At 40.4% G+C, this 17,306-nt stretch overlaps 1 protein-coding gene across 4 annotated transcripts in view; it reads left to right on the top strand.

The window, feature by feature from the left end:
* LOC126298102 (alpha-1,3-mannosyl-glycoprotein 2-beta-N-acetylglucosaminyltransferase) overlaps positions 1-17,306 on the top strand; it is an 86,893-nt gene that overhangs the window by 13,267 nt on the left and 56,320 nt on the right. For all 4 annotated transcript variants that reach the window (XM_049989421.1, XM_049989424.1, XM_049989423.1 and 1 more), the window contains exon 6: positions 124-262. In XM_049989421.1, the coding sequence (XP_049845378.1) occupies positions 124-262 (139 nt within the window). The remainder of the gene's footprint in view (positions 1-123; positions 263-17,306) is intronic.

Below are 17,306 nucleotides of genomic sequence, written 5' to 3'. Positions count from 1 at the left end.
TTTACCCTTTTATTTGGCATTCCATCTTTGTTGAAAAGTGTCAGTGTTGGTGTATTATTGTATTGTGTTGTTGACTAAACACACTGGCCAGTTAATTTAAAATTTTGTTCAACTTTATCTTAGCAACCTGATCAGTCAGAGATTGAAGTACCTCCAAAGGAGAAAAAGTTTCGAGGTTATTTCAACATAGCACGGCATTACGGCTGGGCACTAAATGAAACATTTTCCAGATTTGGGTTCAACACAGTCATCATTGTGGAAGGTAACATATTGCATTATTTCTCACCTTCTTTTTTTCTGTCTTTTCTTCTTTTGCAATGTTCAATGTAGTTAGTGTTCTTTACAGTCTGTGGACAATAGAGTATATTGTGGGACTTGACTGAAGCTTCAACTGGATAAATAACTGAGGCATAACTAAAAACTGCATTTGTTATTTTTACTGAAAGCACATCATCATGGCCACTGTAATGTGAATGCAAAACATTTTCACCATATCTGATCTGTATATTACGTTTATTTGTGAGCTACATAATTCCTCTTGAACTTTTGCATGCGTATCACTATTAGCACTCGCAAGTACACAGATAGTGTGAACCCAGTGGTAAACTGAAATAAATGATTGTGTTTGACATTTATACCTCTCAGATGTTTGTCAGAGAATGGTCTGCTATGAGTCTCGAATAGTTTAATTACTTTTATCGTTTAGTCAGTCTGTGTGTCTTCACTAACAATGGATATCAGTATCAGATAAATCTATCAAAAAAAAAAAAAAAATGTACAGGCTGTACGAGGGAGCAGTGAAGGTGATGCCTGGAGGAGCAAGTGTAGGTACCTCTTCCCCCCCCCCCCCCCCCCCACCCTCCCATACTGGTAGCCTCGCTTTATACCTTAGTATCCAGAAGTAGGAAGCTGTCGGCCTGCATGTGTCAAGCTGAACCTGGCAAACTGTTCCATTAGACACTGCTGTCGGTCACATGTACGCAGAATGCATTACAAAGCAATCACTTGAAAATGATATGATACCCAAATTCAGAAGATAGCACATTGCAATAAATATTTTATAGCTGGAAGTAAACAATCATTTATTTAAACATTATTATGGCTGTGGAATCACCTGGTGGTATTGCTTTTGGGAGGGGGGGGGGGGGGGGGGAGTTAACAGCTTTGGGGAGGGAAATAAATACGAAATATAACATTTTATGCAATGTACTGCTGTTTAATTGTCATGTTCTGTAGGCCTGGTATCTGAGAAACCGTTTGAAGCAGTGAGAAAGCTTTCAATTAGCTTTTCTCAGATACCTTCATTCAGAAAGGTGTTTTTTCTTCCCAGCTTGGCATACATACTTACTCCAGTCTTCCACCACAACGTAATCAGTAGCTTTCTCAAGTAAATTCCGCATATCTTTCATTTTGATGTACAATTTCTGGATCATAAATTTTCTGTTGGACAATATTGATAGTGATGAGGGGGGAAACCTCATACCCTCATGGCCCATTTCTGTTTCTATGCTGTCAGGTTCAAATTTATCGTAAAAGTGCTTGTGGCGCATGACTTCCTCCAACTCTGACTTTGCATAGCAACCCAAGCTTGAAACAAGTTTCTCTTCAAGCCACTTTGCAATTTCTTCCTTCTTTGCATTTGACTTAATAATTTTCTCCTTTCTTCTTAAATGCTAACAAACATGCAGATGATGCAGTTCCCTTCTAAGCCACATAATAAATCTAGCTGGGCTCACATGTGGGAGGACAGTGATTAAAATGCCTGTCTGGCCATCTAGATTTTGATTTTCCATGATCTCCATATATTGTTTAAGGGAAATGCCAGGATGGTTCCTTTGACAGAACACATCCAATTCCCTTTTTGTCCTTCCCAAGTTCATGCTTGTGCTGTGTCTCCGACATCTTCAGTGGAACATTAGACCCTAACCATTCTTTCTTCCGATAAGGAAAATGCATCTGTATTTCAATTCAGCTACCTAACACCCCCACCCCATGAACCATGGACCTTGCCATTGGTGGGGAGGCTTGCGTGCCTCAGCGATACAGATAGCCGTACCGTAGGTACAACCACAACGGAGGGGTATCTGTTGAGAGGCCAGATAAACGTGTGGTTCCTGAAGAGGGGCAGCAACCTTTTCAGTAGTTGCAAGGGCAACAGTCTGGATGATTGACTGATCTGGCCTTGTAACAATAACCAAAACGGCCTTGCTGTGCTGGTACTGCGAACGGCTGAAAGCAAGGGGACACTACAGCCGTAATTTTTCCCAAGGGCATGCAGCTTTACTGTATGATTAAATGATGATGGCATCCTCTTGGGTAAAATATTCCAGAGGTAAAATAGTCCCCCATTCGGATCTCCGAGCGGGGACTACTCAAGACAATGTCGTTATCAGGAGAAAGAAAACCGGCGTTCTACGGATCGGAGTGCGGAATGCCCGATCCCTTAATTGGGTAGTTAGGTTAGAAAATTTAAAAAGGGAAATGGATAGGTTAAAGGTAGATATAGTGGGAATTAGTGAAGGTCGGTGGCAGGAGGAACAAGACTTGTGGTCAGGTGACTACAGGATTATAAACACAAAATCAAATGGGGTTAATAATGAATAGGAAAATAGGAATGCGAGTAAGCTACTACAAACAGCATAGTGAACGCATTATTGTGGCCAAGATAGATACAAAGCCAACACCTACCACAGTAGTACAAGTTTATATGCCAACTAGCTCTGCAGATGACGAAGAAATTGAAGAAATGTATGATGAAATGAAAGAAATTATTCAAATAGTGAAGGGAGACAAAAATTTAATAGTCATCGGTGACTGGAATTCTAGTGTAGGAAAAGGGAGAGAAGGAAACGTAGTAGGTGAATATGGATTGGGGCTAAGAAATGAAAGAGGAAGCTGCCTGGTAGAATTTTGCACAGAGCACAACTTAATCATAGCTAGCACTTGGTTTAAGAATCATGAAAGAAGGTTGTATACATGGAAGAACCCTGGAGATACCAAAAGGTATCAGATAGATTATACACTCCTGGAAATTGAAATAAGAACACCGTGAATTCATTGTCCAAGGAAGGGGAAACTTTATTGACACATTCCTGGGGTCAGATACATCACATGATCACACTGACAGAACCACAGGCACATAGACACAGGCAACAGAGCATGCACAATGTCGGCACTAGTACAGTGTATATCCACTTTTCACAGCAATGCAAGCTGCTATTCTCCCATGGAGACGATCGTAGAGATGCTGGATGTAGTCCTGTGGAACGGCTTGCCATGCCATTTCCACCTGGCGCATCAGTTGGACCAGCGTTCGTGCTGGACGTGCAGACCACGTGAGACGACGCTTCATCCAGTCCCAAACATGCTCAATGGGGGACAGATCCGGAGATCTTGCTGGCCAGGGTAGTTGACTTACACCTTCTAGAGCACGTTGGGTGGCACGGGTTACATGCGGACGTGCATTGTCCTGTTGGAACAGCAAGTTCCCTTGCCGGTCTAGGAATGGTAGAACGATGGGTTCGATGACGGTTTGGATGTACCGTGCACTGTTCAGTGTCCCCTCGCCGATCACCAGAGGTGTACGGCCAGTGTAGGAGATCGCTCCCCACACCATGATGCCGGGTGTTGGCCCTGTGTGCCTCGGTCGTATGCAGTCCTGATCGTGGCGCTCACCTGCTCGGCGCCAAACACGCATACGACCATCATTGGCACCAAGGCAGAAGCGACTCTCATCGCTGAAGACGACATGTCTCCATTCGTCCCTCCATTCACACCTGTCGCGACACCACTGGAGGCGGGCTGCACAATGTTGGGGCTTGAGCGGAAGACGGCCTAACGGTGTGCGGGACCGTAGCCCAGCTTCATGGAGACGGTTGCAAATGGTCCTCGCCGACATACCAGGAGCAACAGTGTCCCTAATTTGCTGCGTAGGATCCTATGGTCTTGGCATGCATCCGTGCGTCGTTGCGGTCCGGTCCCAGGTCGATGGGCACGTGCACCTTCCGCCGACCACTGGCGACAACATCGATGTACTGTGGAGACCTCACGCCCCACGTGTTGAGCAATTTGGCGGTACGTCCACCCGGCCTCCCGCATGCCCACTATATTCCCTCGCTCAAAGTCTGTCAACTGCACATACGGTTCACATCCACGCTGTCACGGCATGCTACCAGTGTTAAAGACTGCGATGGAGTTCCCTATGCCACGGCAAACTGGCCGACACTGACGGCGGCGGTGCACAAATGCTGCGCAGCTAGCGCCATTCGACGGCCGACACCGCGGTTCCTGGTGTGTCCGCTGTGCCGTGCGTGTGATCATTGCTTGTACAGTCCTCTCGCAGTGTCCGGAGCAAGTATGGTGGGTCTGACACACCGGTGTCAATGTGTTCTTTTTTCCATTTCCAGGACTGTATAATGGTAAGACAGAGATTTAGGAACCAGGTTTTAAATTGTAAGACATTTCCAGGGGCCGATGTGGACTCTGACTACAATCTATTGGTTATGACCTGTAGATTAAAACTGAAGAAACTGCAAAAAAGTGGAAATTTAAGGAGATGGGACCGGGATAAACTGAAAGAACCAGAGGTTGTACAGAGTTTCAGGGAGAGGATAAGGGAATAATTGACAGGAATGGGGGAAAGAAATACAGTAGACGAAGAATGGGTAGCTTTGAGGGAGTAGTGAAGACAGCAAAGGATCAAGTAGGTAAAAAGACAAGGGCTAGTAGAAATCCTTGGGTAACAGAAGAAATATTGAATTTAATTGATGAAAGGAGAAAATATAAAACCGCAGTAAATGAAGCAGGCAAAAAGGAATACAAACGTCTCAAAAAATGAGATCGACAGGAAGTGCAAAATGGCTAAACAGGGATGGCTAGAGGACAAATGTAAGGATGTAGAAGCTTATCTCACTAGGGGTAAAATAGATACTGCCTACAGGAAAATTAAAGAGACCTTTGTAGAGAAGAAACCCACTTGTATGTATATCAAGAACTCAGATGGAAACCCAGTTCTAAGCAAAGAAGGGAAGGCAGAAAGGTGGAAGCAGTATATAGAGGGTCTATACAAGGGCGATGTACTTGAGGACAATATTATAGAAATGGAAGAGGATGTAGATGAAGATGAAATGGTAGATACGATACTGCGTGAAGAGTTTGACACAGCACTGAAAGACCTGAGTCGAAACAAGGCCCCGGAGCAGACAACATTTCATTGGAACTACTGACGGCCTTGGGAGAGCCAGTCCTGACAAAACTCTACCATCTGGTGAGCAAGATGTATGAAACAGACGAAATACCCTCAGACTTCAAGAAGAATATAATAATTCCAATCCCAAAGAAAGCAGGTGTTGACAGATCTGAAAATTACCGAACCATCAGATTAATAAGCCACAGCTGCAAAATACTAATACAAATTCTTTACAGACGAATGGAAAAACTAGTAGAAGCCGACCTCGGGGAAGATCAGTTTGGTTTCCGTAGAAATACTGGAACACGTGAGGCAATACTGACCTTACGACTTACCTTAGAAGAAAGATTAAGGAAAGGCAAACCTACGTTTCTAGCATTTGTAGACTTAGAGAAACCTTTTGACAATGTTGACTGGAATACTCTCTTTCAAATTCTGAAGGTGGCAGGGGTAAAAAAACAGGGAGCGAAAGGCTATTTACAATTTGTACAGAAACCAGATTGCAGTTATAAGAATCGAGGGGCATGAAAGGGAAGCAGTGGTTGGGAAGGGAGTGAGACAGGGTTGTAGCCTATCCCCGATGTTATTCAATCTGTATATTGAGGAAGCAATAAAAGAAACAAAAGAAAAGTTCGGAGTAGGTATTAAAATCCATGGAGAAGAAATAAAAACTGTGAGGTTCGCCGATGACATTGTAATTCTGTCAGAGACAGCAAAGGACTTGGAAGAGCAGTTGAACCGAATGGACAGTGTCTTGAAAGGAGGATATAAGATGAACATCAACAAAAGCAAAACGAGGATAATGGAATGTAATCGGATTAAGTCGGGTGATGCTGAGGGAATTAGATTAGGAAATGAGACACTTAAAGTAGTAAAGGAGTTTTTCTATTTGTGGAGAAAAATAACTGATGATGATCGAAGTAGAGAGGATATAAAATGTAGACTGGCAATGGCAGAGACATTTGTTAACATTGAATATAGATTTATGTATCAGGAAGGCGTTTCTGAAAGTATTTGTATGGAGTGTAGCCATGTATGGAAGTGAAACATGGACGATAAATAATTTGGACAAGAAGAGAATAGAAGCTTTCGAAATGTGGTGCTACAGAAGAATGCTGAAGATTAGATGGGTAGATCACATAACTAATGAGGAAGTATTGAATAGGATTGGCGAGAAGAGAAGTTTGTGCCACAAACTTGACCAGAAGAAGGGGTCGGTTGGTAGGACATAATCTGAGGCATCAAGGGATCACCAATTTAGTATTGGAGGGCAGTGTGGAGGGTAAAAATCGTAGAGGGAGACCAAGAGATGAATACACTAAGCAGATTCAGAAGAAATTAGGTTGCAGTAGGTACTGGGAGATGAAGGAGCTTGCACAGGATAGAGTATCATGGAGAGTTGCATCAAACCAGTCTCAGGACTGAAGACGACGACAACAACAACAACAACAACAACAACAACAACAACATTTCTGAACTGTTGAAAATGAAACATCACACTTTCTATTATATTTCGCCAGCTTTGGATAAGTTTCAGCAGGGTAAAAAAAAATAACATTTTTATGACAGTTTGGTTTTCCAGTTTATTTATTTGAACAAAGTACACACTAAAAACTACTTGAAAATGCCTTATGAACAAAAATTCTCTGCAGATCTATTTAAAATGTGAATTAATTCATATCAGTGCCAAATACATACCAGGTGGAATGTTTTTCTCCGTGTTCTCATACTATATAAAAATAATCCTTCATTGCATTGCTGTTAATATGTTCATATACTGCTAGTAGCATATACTTACTACTTTATTAGTCTTCATTATGTTGACCATTCACAACTGTCATATCACTTACAGTTTTAATGTGACTGTCACATCACATCTTTGTGCCAGAAGTCTGTACTACTGTTTAGTGTGAGCAGAATACTCTGCGCAAACCCTGGGAATTTATGTGCTGAAGGCAGTATGTCCTATTGCATCAGCTGACTGTTTCCATACTGTGGGCAATTGCACTGGCAAACTGACATCATCGCCTCTTTCCACACTCACTTGTACTTTGTTGTCAATCACTTTGTTATTCTGATCCAGGTACATAGTATAAATTTTGTCATGTATTTGTAACATGGCTAGAGGTGTTCCTTTAGCTATATACATCTTGCAGATTTGAGATTTTCCTCTTTCCAGTCTTGCTGGAAACCCCACTAGAGTAAAAGCAGTCCATACTGCTGTTGCAGCAAATGTGTGATAGTATGATGATTGTGCTGTAATGCTTGTACGTGTCAACGTAACTGAACCCATCTTCATTCTTCTACAGTTTCAACAGCATTTCTCCCATACACTTCACATGATCTTCCTGGATGTCCACTTCCACCTCTCTGATGTCTCCATCCATACCTCTGTCAATATCAAGTCCACTAACTACCATCAGTAAGTACATTTTGACAGCTGTCATCCCTTCCGCACCAAAAAATTACTCCCATACAACTTGGCCACCTGTGGATGGTCTACCTGCAATGACAAGAATTCCCTTGCCCAGTATGTGAAAGGACTCACAAAGGCCGTCACATAGAGGCACTGTCTCTCAAACCTACCCTTCAAACAGATTTCATGCACCATATCCTCACACACCTGTAATCCTATCATCAACCCAAAGAACCAGCTGCAGAGGATCCTGCCCACCCACCCTTACCTTCTGGTCTCATCACCCAGTATCATTCTGGACTGAAGCCACTGAACCATGTCCTTTACCATGTTTTGACTATCTATCATTGTGCCCAGAAATCAGAAATGTGGGGCACCCTACCTACTGTACTTCCCACCTCTGCTAAGATGGTATTCTACCACCAGCCTATCCTACACACCACCATAGTCCATCCATATGCCACTTCCACTCCCAACCCTTTGCCACAGGGGTCATATGCCTGTGGAGGACCCAGGTGAAAGACTTGCCAGATTTATGCAACTAGCACATCCTACTCTTGTCCCGTCATAGGTTTATCCTATCCCATCAGAGGCAGGTCCACCTGTGAAAGCAGCCATGATGTATACCAGATCTGCTGCACTTTCTTCACAGCATTTTGTGTGGGTATGACCACAAACCACCTATCCACCAGAATGAATGGTCACTGGGAAGATGTAGCTTGCTCAGTTTTAGTGTGTGCCTCACAACCTATGCCATCTGAATCCCCCCTCCCCCAGCACCAGCTTTTCTGAGCTACAAAGATAGGTGTTATACCTACAACACATCTGTCATTCCCTCAGTCATCCTGGCTTATTCTCCGCTAGCATCCTGCACAGACACCCTCTCCCAACACTCTCCCCTTCCTCTGTTTGGTCACCCCTTTCCAATCGACTCCACCATGTCATCATCGGTGTAGATTGCATGAACACACCAGTTCCAGTAACCTTGTGTCCTCTTACGCACCTGCCGCCTCATTCCAAGCCATCAGCCGTGCTTCCCCAACACCCCCCCTCCCCCCTCACTCCTCCCCTAACCATGTGCCTGTCAGTGACTTGACACTTTTACTGTTTAGTGAGATTTTTTTTTTATTTCTAATTTATTTAGATGTGTCTGGCAATGAGTTAGGTTAAATAGAGAGAGAGAGGGAAATATCTAAGAAGAGCTGTAAAGTTCACAGGTTTAGTCAGTCAGAATGAGTCAAGCTAAAGAAAGGCATGTATCAAAAAAAAAAGCTTATTGTTAGTATTGAGAGGTCCCATTGCATGGCAAGTCAAGAAACGTATCGCATTTTCATACCTTTCATACATACATCTCACTTAAAAATTGCATCAGTAAAGTTGAGAGGAGATGTGGCAATTGTGGAGCTATACTGAGTGCCGTACTTTCCATTCAGCATCCATGAATGATACTGAGAGTGTAAAATTGTCATTTTATTGCAATGTGTATTGCATATAGGGATACAGTGTGTTCACTTTACCTTCCATGAGGTAAATCTGTAGACAGGTAGCTCTTGTTAATTTTACCAAATTACAATGCTCTATATTATATACTTAAGAGCAATGCTCATATAGTGTGCTGTGCTGGTTTACAATATTTTGCCCTGGGGATAAAACTGTGCAGAGGTTTATTGCACATCTTTTGAAAAGTGTGAAGAACACTTTCTAAAATGGTTGTAGGTTCTTATTGCATATACTCGGCAGTTAATTAAACTCCAATTAATGTATCCAATGCCTGGCACACAAATAGTAGACTCTGCCGAAAAGGCTCTTGGAATGCATGAGCCCAGTCTTCTAGTCATGTTAGAGATCCACTTGTCCCTTTCTAAATGGAAGAATTTTGCATAACAGCTACAAGAAATTTTATAGCATTTCTGGATTACAAATCTGCAGTGTCATAATGTAATTTTAACCAAAAAAGTGATTGTCAAATGTTCCTAGAAATGTAAATTATTCTGATAATTCTATGTACGTGTATGTATGTATGTATGTATGTATGTATGAATATTGTTGTGCTGATGCAGGTGTCTCCCAGTAAAACCCATGTACTGAGACAGGTGCAACCTTATTTTCCAGATTTTGTTTGTGATCCCTGGTGTGTCGTGTGAGGCCTGCTTTTAGCAAGACAGCCATAAACCCTTCAAACAGGCAACCATAAAATTAGTGTCTGCCAGCAGGATCAATATTACTCCCCTTCATACCCATAAAATACCATGATGTTCTAAAATAAATTACAGAAGCAAATATTTGCTACATTACTCATCCTTTTGAACTCCTTTCAGTGAGTAGATAACAGAACAATTGATGCTGTGTGTTGCAATACAAGCCTAGCCTAGCCCAGCCCACTCTTTTACCTGCTAAATACCTCCTGTAGTGTCGTGTTGATTCAAACAGCACTGAATGCAGCTCATGTTCACTGTCTCAGATGATATATTTCACTCCTGAGAACTCACAAAGCCACCTATGGTGCCCCCTCTATTTTTACACTCAATGAAAATACAATGAACTATCATGGCGGAAGAGAAATTATTGATAAACTTGAGAAGTAAGAAGCCTGAACAACAAGTAACAGCTCCCATCATTGGCAGAATAGTATATTACTTCTGACCAGTGACACACAATAAAGAAAAAAAAATGGTACAGATGAGATGAGACTGAACAGCTAAAAACACAAGAAGTTAGACAAGTAACGGTTTGACGTCACTCATCGTTGTTCTTCTTCACAGTCTTCTGTCACCTATATTCCAACAGGTCAGCATATATCCTTGTACAGTGATGGTTACTGTCTGCCACACATGCACCGTACCAAAATTACAGGCAGCAATTGAGCCACTACCAACACATCTGCACTACTGGCTAACCCCAGGAATGCAATGAACAATGGAGGCTACATGGTAGACCCACAAGGGTGGAACTCTAACTTTTCAGCAGGGCTGATGTTTGAAAGCTCAAGGAACCTCCTAAGAACTCTGGAAGATAGGTATGTCTTGGTAGGATTCCCTTGAGGTGCTTTTCCACTGCCAGCCTTAAAGAAAAATTCCACTTCCAATATCTTTTCCTCATTCTTCAGAGTACCACATTCTTTATAGTAACTGAGCAGCAGCTGAAAAAACTGATAGGAGCAGCTTGAGCTCTTAGTTACAGCTCACAAATGACAAGTTCTATACATGCATTGGAGAAGACTTGACACTACAGGTCTGTGAGCCTAAAAATTCTAAAGCCATACATATCATTCCCAGCCACGTCCAGGATTTATGCCTCTTTATATGACCTTAACCTCTGATAACTTTGTGTGATGTGTGCTAACTTGATTTTTTTTCAGACACCATCTTAAACCCTATATCTTTACATAACACATTAGATAATAGGGTTCATACATCAAGAGAAGAGAAAACCATTCATAATAAACTATTTTACTAACAACTGGCTTAATGATGCCTCCCTTTCAATGTGGAAAGGGTAGTTTCTATAGAAGGGGTACTACAAAATGTATGAAGCCTGTTGATTATATAGTTCCTGCTCTGATGTTTTTAATGGGCAAGAAGGAAAATGATTCTGTGTAAGACAAATAAAAATAAGACATAGCCCTATCTTCAAAGTCGGTAAGAGGACTTTACTCTACAGTAGTACTGTGCTGAGAAATAAATACTATCAGCGTCCTCTGTGGAATGAGAGGGATCAGTTGCCACAGAGAAGCACCACATCGTATGCTCCATACTACTGACATTACTTTTTTCATCGACAAGAATGCAGCATGTCAGAAATGGTCACAATGTGCAGCCATTTAGAATCTACATTTCTTCACAGTTTGCCATCTTTATGCCCATTGCTAATGTTTATTGTAAATCATCCTGGAAACTTGTTATTCGTTACACCATTCCTTAAAGAAGTATCTGCAATGACGTAGTATAATACTTTGACTTCCACCAAGCTAAGTGTCTACATTTATCTCAGTTGTTTCTAGCATATTTACGGTCTTAACATTTCTCATTATTGTTCCTTGATCCCTTCAATTGCACAGAAACCTGTTTCTGTTGCCTTTGCGTAGCAATTTCGGTCTTCATGCAGTTTGCAATTTTAGAAAACGGCCGAAATGTAAATTGAACAAATTATCATCTACCATTCTGAAACTGTGTTCAGATGATGTGGTTATTGGCGCAAATATTTGAGGTAGTGGTCGAGGCTTATAGAAATGTGGCAACAAAGTGAACCTTGTGGAAAATTTTACATGTATGTAATGTATGGGTATCTTGGAAATGATGTCTGCCACAATAACTATAAAGTATTAGACTACAGGCAGTATAGAGCAGGTAAAAGAGTGGGCTAGGCTTATACTGCATCGTACAGCATCAATTGTTCTGTTATCTACTCACTAAAAGCAGTTTAAAAGGATGATTAATGTAGCAGATATTTGCTTCTGTAATTTATTTTAGAATATCATGGAATTTTGTAGGTATGAAGGGGAGTAATATTGAACCTGCAGCAGACACCAATTTTATGGTTGCCTTTTTGAAGCGTCAATGGCTGTCTTGCTAAAAGCAGGCCTCACACAACATGGCAGGGATCACAAACAAAAAATGGGATTGCACCTGTCTCAGTACAAATATCTCAATCTTTCAAGAGGAGAATGATGTCTGTTTTCTTCTTAGGCAGTGGTGAAAACATATTCCTTTATACTCAAGAAATTATGGTACAAAGAATAATGCCTCTTTTCTCCACTTACAAAGCCTTGAATTGGCTGTCAGTCTGCTGGGTACAAGGGGCACTTGGGAATTTAGGAAATGAGTTAGTGGATGTGCTAGCCACAGTGCTGTACACCCTGCATGCTATAGCTATTTGGCTATGGTGTACCACCACCTGTTCCACTGAAGTGTGATGAAGTCATGTTCAATTCACAACAGATTGGCATGTAGCACGTGGTTTCCTCCTCTGGTGAGAGGACCCACCATTGTGTAATACTTGTGCTGTACAGATTTCAGTATGCCATATTTTATAAATGTATTTTATATTCAAACAATTGAACAAAGGCTAGTTTACAAACTGATCTGTCCTCTATTTTAATGAATGATGAGAGGAACATGGTAAGACATTTAAAATTTCATTAAGTGTTTGACTTGCTCCTTACATTATGTGGGAGAAGGTTTTAATGTGTTGTCAGGGTAATTACCTCATCCAGGAGTTTACTTCCTTAAAAAGAAATAACACCAAAAAACCACACAGTCCTTGTTTGTGCTTTACTATTTTTCCTGTTATTCTATAGTACAATTAGGATGTTAATAATGTATTTTAAAATTGACAGTGTTGACAGTTTTACATTCTGTCTGATTGGGTATAAGTGGTTAGGTGGGTGTGTGGAAAATGGAGGAGTGTAAGTTTGCAGTTCTAAGTGAGTTTGTATTTTATGAGCTTTTAGTTTTACCAGTTTTAAACACATTCATCTCAGATTGCTTTAACAGGGGTCCTAATGAATTTGATGTCAAATGACCTAAACATACATAAGTGACCTTGTGTGCAAACTTTCTTCGTACTAGGTAGCTCATAACTGATAACAACCAGGACCTGATAAATAGTTGGCAAAATGTTCTAATGCACAATGCCTTCTGACCCTGTGGTTCATCTTCTGGTGCGTTCACAGTCAGAACATTCTTTTACTTTGACTGTTGCCTACTTTTATAACTATTATCAAAAAACTTCTAAATTATTACTTGTGTAACAAATAAGTCTAAAAGATACTTTAATGACATTTATATGTACAACTGCAAGTACACCTACGACAAATATTCACAGCTCCCCATCCCCTTTTTCTCCCCCTTTATCAGCATATCACTTAAACTGTTATATATGTATGTAGTTTTTCTTTTCGTGAAAGCAATCACAGAATACATGTCAAAGATGCACAATAGAATAAGCTGTTACAAAGTAATCAATTTTACTATTGTTCTTAAATGTCTTTGTAAGATTGCAAAAAGATTTCAGTAAATCAGTTTTTCAATAGGCATTTTGAGGTAGGTTGGAAGTGTTAGTAAAGTTCAGTTTCCTCCAAAGGATCAGGATTCTTCTTGCTGCTTCAAATGTTTAAAATGTCGTAATTATTTTCTGTGCTGTTGGCTGTGTGTCCAGAGATATAAAAGTGGTTATCCATTACAAGTACAGCACACAAAAAAATGAGTGTCTCAGAACTACCGCAAGAGGCAAAGAAAGTCCATAACAAAAGCCTGTTTTTATACTGTGTCTAGGGGGAGTTTGAAAACTAGCCAATTCATTTGTGAAGACTGATACCAAAATTTATTTTTGCACAAACAAGAAGTTACGGTTTTGGCTTAAATAATGTAAAATTTTGTAAGAGCTTGAAACATGATAATGGTGTAGGTAAACTACATTGGAAATGTTGTACTACATTCTATACTGATTAGGCAGCCAGATAGCTCTAACACCGTTGAAGAAGGAAAAAAAAGGTGTGTTTGAACAGTTTTGATTGATTGGCAACAGTCATGCACATTGAATCTACATTTTAGGAATAGCAGTGAGAGGGGGAAAAAATCTTGATCACTTGAGGGGGGGGGGGGGGGCATGAAATCATTGAAATCTCTTTTCTAAAAGCACTCTGACATAATTAGAGAAAAAAAATATTTTATTAGTACAATCTGTTCTCATACCGGGTGCATCCCTACGTGATGGATAGAGTAAGGCTCTCCAGATATACATGGCTGGTGGGAAATAAAGTACAACTCATGGACAAACACAAAAATCAAAATCCAAAGACGACTGTCCCCAGATTTGACAGACTTTGGTCAGCATCTGTCCCCATGGTTGGGGGGGGGGGGGGGGGGGGGGAGTGGCCGAGGAAAATCTCCAGGGCTAACAACCATGGTTTTAAACCAGTTGTTCTAACAATAGGAGCCACTCCACACATGATATTACCAATCACTGAAGAGTGTGATGTGGAACAAAGTGTGTGAGTTGACAGTTGGATTCTGTGGAGCCTGCAGAATTTGAGAGGCTATTGGGAGTGTCTTGGAATATCAGCCATGATTAAGTATAGGAAGCCAAGTTACATTGCTACTTTCAATACAAATTCTCTTCTAAAAATTAGAAAATTAAAACACCTTACAGACACCCTCAAGAGCACAAAATTCTCATAACAGCAGTACAAAAAACCAGATTTGTAGATGAAAACAGTTTTTATTCTGGAGGCTTCAGAATATACAAAGTAAAGGTAGGCAAAACAAATTATGAAAAACAGACTGCATCTTGGAACTGACTTCGTAATAGACAAAAATATTTTGGACTCCATTATCAACTTTGAATCTCAATCCAAAAGGCTCTCCAACTTACCTTCAAGTCTGCTAATAAGTATATACCATCAGGAATGCACATGCCCTGTAAATATGACAGTCGAAAGGACAAATGAAAGGTGGAATGTTTTTGGGAGGAGTTCAGTGATGGTGTGCAGAAAATCCCAGAAAAAAACAATGCCCTACTTTTGGGATGCTTCAGCACCTAGGTAGGGAAGGAGAAGAAATGCAAACAAATTTCTGGAGACTGCCTGACATGTAACAGAACCAACCAAAATGACATCAGACTGATAGAATTATGCCAAGCACACAACATGATTCTGATATCTACAGCCTTTAAAAAGCTACCTTGAAAACAAGAAACACGGGTCTCACCAAACCCACACGTAGATGAATTCCAGCTTGATCACATGACAATCAAACTGAATTTCCATAAAGAAATACGAAATGTCAAAATCCTCAGAGCAGCCACTCTAGATCCTGATCATTACCTTTCTAAAATAGAACTCAAAATCATCCCTAAAAGGAAAAAGGGAACCATTGACCCCAAAAGAAGCAAATATGATCCAGAAAAGATAACACTCCAATGAGTTTCCCCTCACAACTAAAGACACACAAAATCAAAACTGGGATGAAATGGAAGAAAGCCTAATAAGTAGAGCCGAACAATTAGCTCCCGTAATCAAAGTCATAAACTATGCCTGGTGGACAGAAGAATGTGATAGACTGCTTGAACTAAGAAGAAAAGCATGGCAACAGTGAAAGTCACAGAAGAGTGAACAGAACAGACAAAACTTCTTGAATATAAAATTAGTGATGAAAAAATCAAAAGAATAAAAGAAGCCCAATAAGACCACCTCCTCTTTCAGGTCAATGGGGACTTCACCAAAAACAACACAAATAACTTGCTTTAAGAAAAAAAAACACCAAATACAGTTCACTGACTCTACAGCTCCAAAACAAAAATGGAAATACTGCTCACAACAACAGGGATAATTGCAAAATATTGGCAGAGTATTTCAGAAACCTCCTTAACTGTAAAGAACCCATAGAAAAAATGGATCTCAACAATAACCAGTCCTAAATCTGAACCACCCTCCACTGAGAAACTACAGTCAGTCATCTCAAATCCTAAAAACTGTAAAGCCTTGGGAGGAAACCAAATCACAGCTGAACTTTATAGAAATGTCAACAAAAATGCCATAGACTCTCTCTGAAACATCTTTGAAGAAATCTGGGCAAAGGAAAGAATCCCATATGAATGGAAGACAGCTCTCATCCACCCATTCCATAAGAAAGGGTCCAAAATAGATCCCAACAACTGCAGAGGGATCTCATTCCTAGATGTAACATACAAGATATTCTCTGAAGTCCTACTAAACAGGGCAGAACTGCAGTTAGACCATCAACTTGGAGAATACCAAGCAGGTTTCAGGAAAGGGAAATCCTGCTCAGAAGAAATCCTAAACCTTAAAGACCTTATGCCCTACCAAAAACCAAGAGCAAAAACATATGTTATCACTTTAATTGACTTTCAGAAAGCATGCGAATCAGTAGACTGGGGATCTCTCATCTCTTTAATAAAAGAATTAAACCTAGACAACAAAATCTCAATTTTAATCAGAGAAACACATAACAAACACATACTTCAAAGTCAGATCCCTGGGAAAAGTCTCCAACCCTTTTGTGGTTAAAATTGTTGTATGACAAAGAGATGGACTCTCTCCACTGCTATTTAACTGTGCCGTAGAAAAAGTAATCTGAGAGTGGAACATGAAGATCCATAATGGAATCTGACTAAGAACAAAAAACAAAAGCATCAAAGTCAATTATCTAGCCTTTGCAGATGATGGCCGTAATTAGCCAAGACCTGAGAAGAAGCCAAAGAACAGACCCTCAAACTACAAAAACAAGCTGAACAAATAGGTGTCTCATAATCTAATTTGAAAAGACCATGATAACGACAAACATAAAAAAACACCAAAATATTTTAAAGTGGGAGAACAAAAAATTGAAATCATCAAAGAATTCAAATATCTTGGAGAATGGATCAGCTGGAATGCCTATGAGAAAAAGGCAATGAATCTAGAATAAGTAAATTTGAACTGGCCTTTCAACTCACCAAAAACACATATAACAAAAATTCCTTGTCATTGAATGCAAAAATAAGACAACACAATACAGTAATCAAACTGGAAGCCCTGTATGCAGCTGAAACATAGTCAGACACAAACCATGGCCCAGTTGAAATGTCAGAAATCAAAGAAAGGAAGATATTTAAAAAAATCCTTGGCCCCATGTTCCACAACAATGAACTGATTGAAATCAAGTATGAAACCCTTTACCAAAGTACCAAAAAATTTTCAGCTGT

The sequence above is a fragment of the Schistocerca gregaria genome, chromosome X, assembly GCF_023897955.1.
Source record: "Schistocerca gregaria isolate iqSchGreg1 chromosome X, iqSchGreg1.2, whole genome shotgun sequence".
Classification (NCBI taxonomy): Eukaryota; Metazoa; Arthropoda; class Insecta; order Orthoptera; family Acrididae; genus Schistocerca; species Schistocerca gregaria.
Note: the sequence above shows the minus strand (reverse complement) of the source record. Positions and strands in the feature narration are given on the sequence as shown.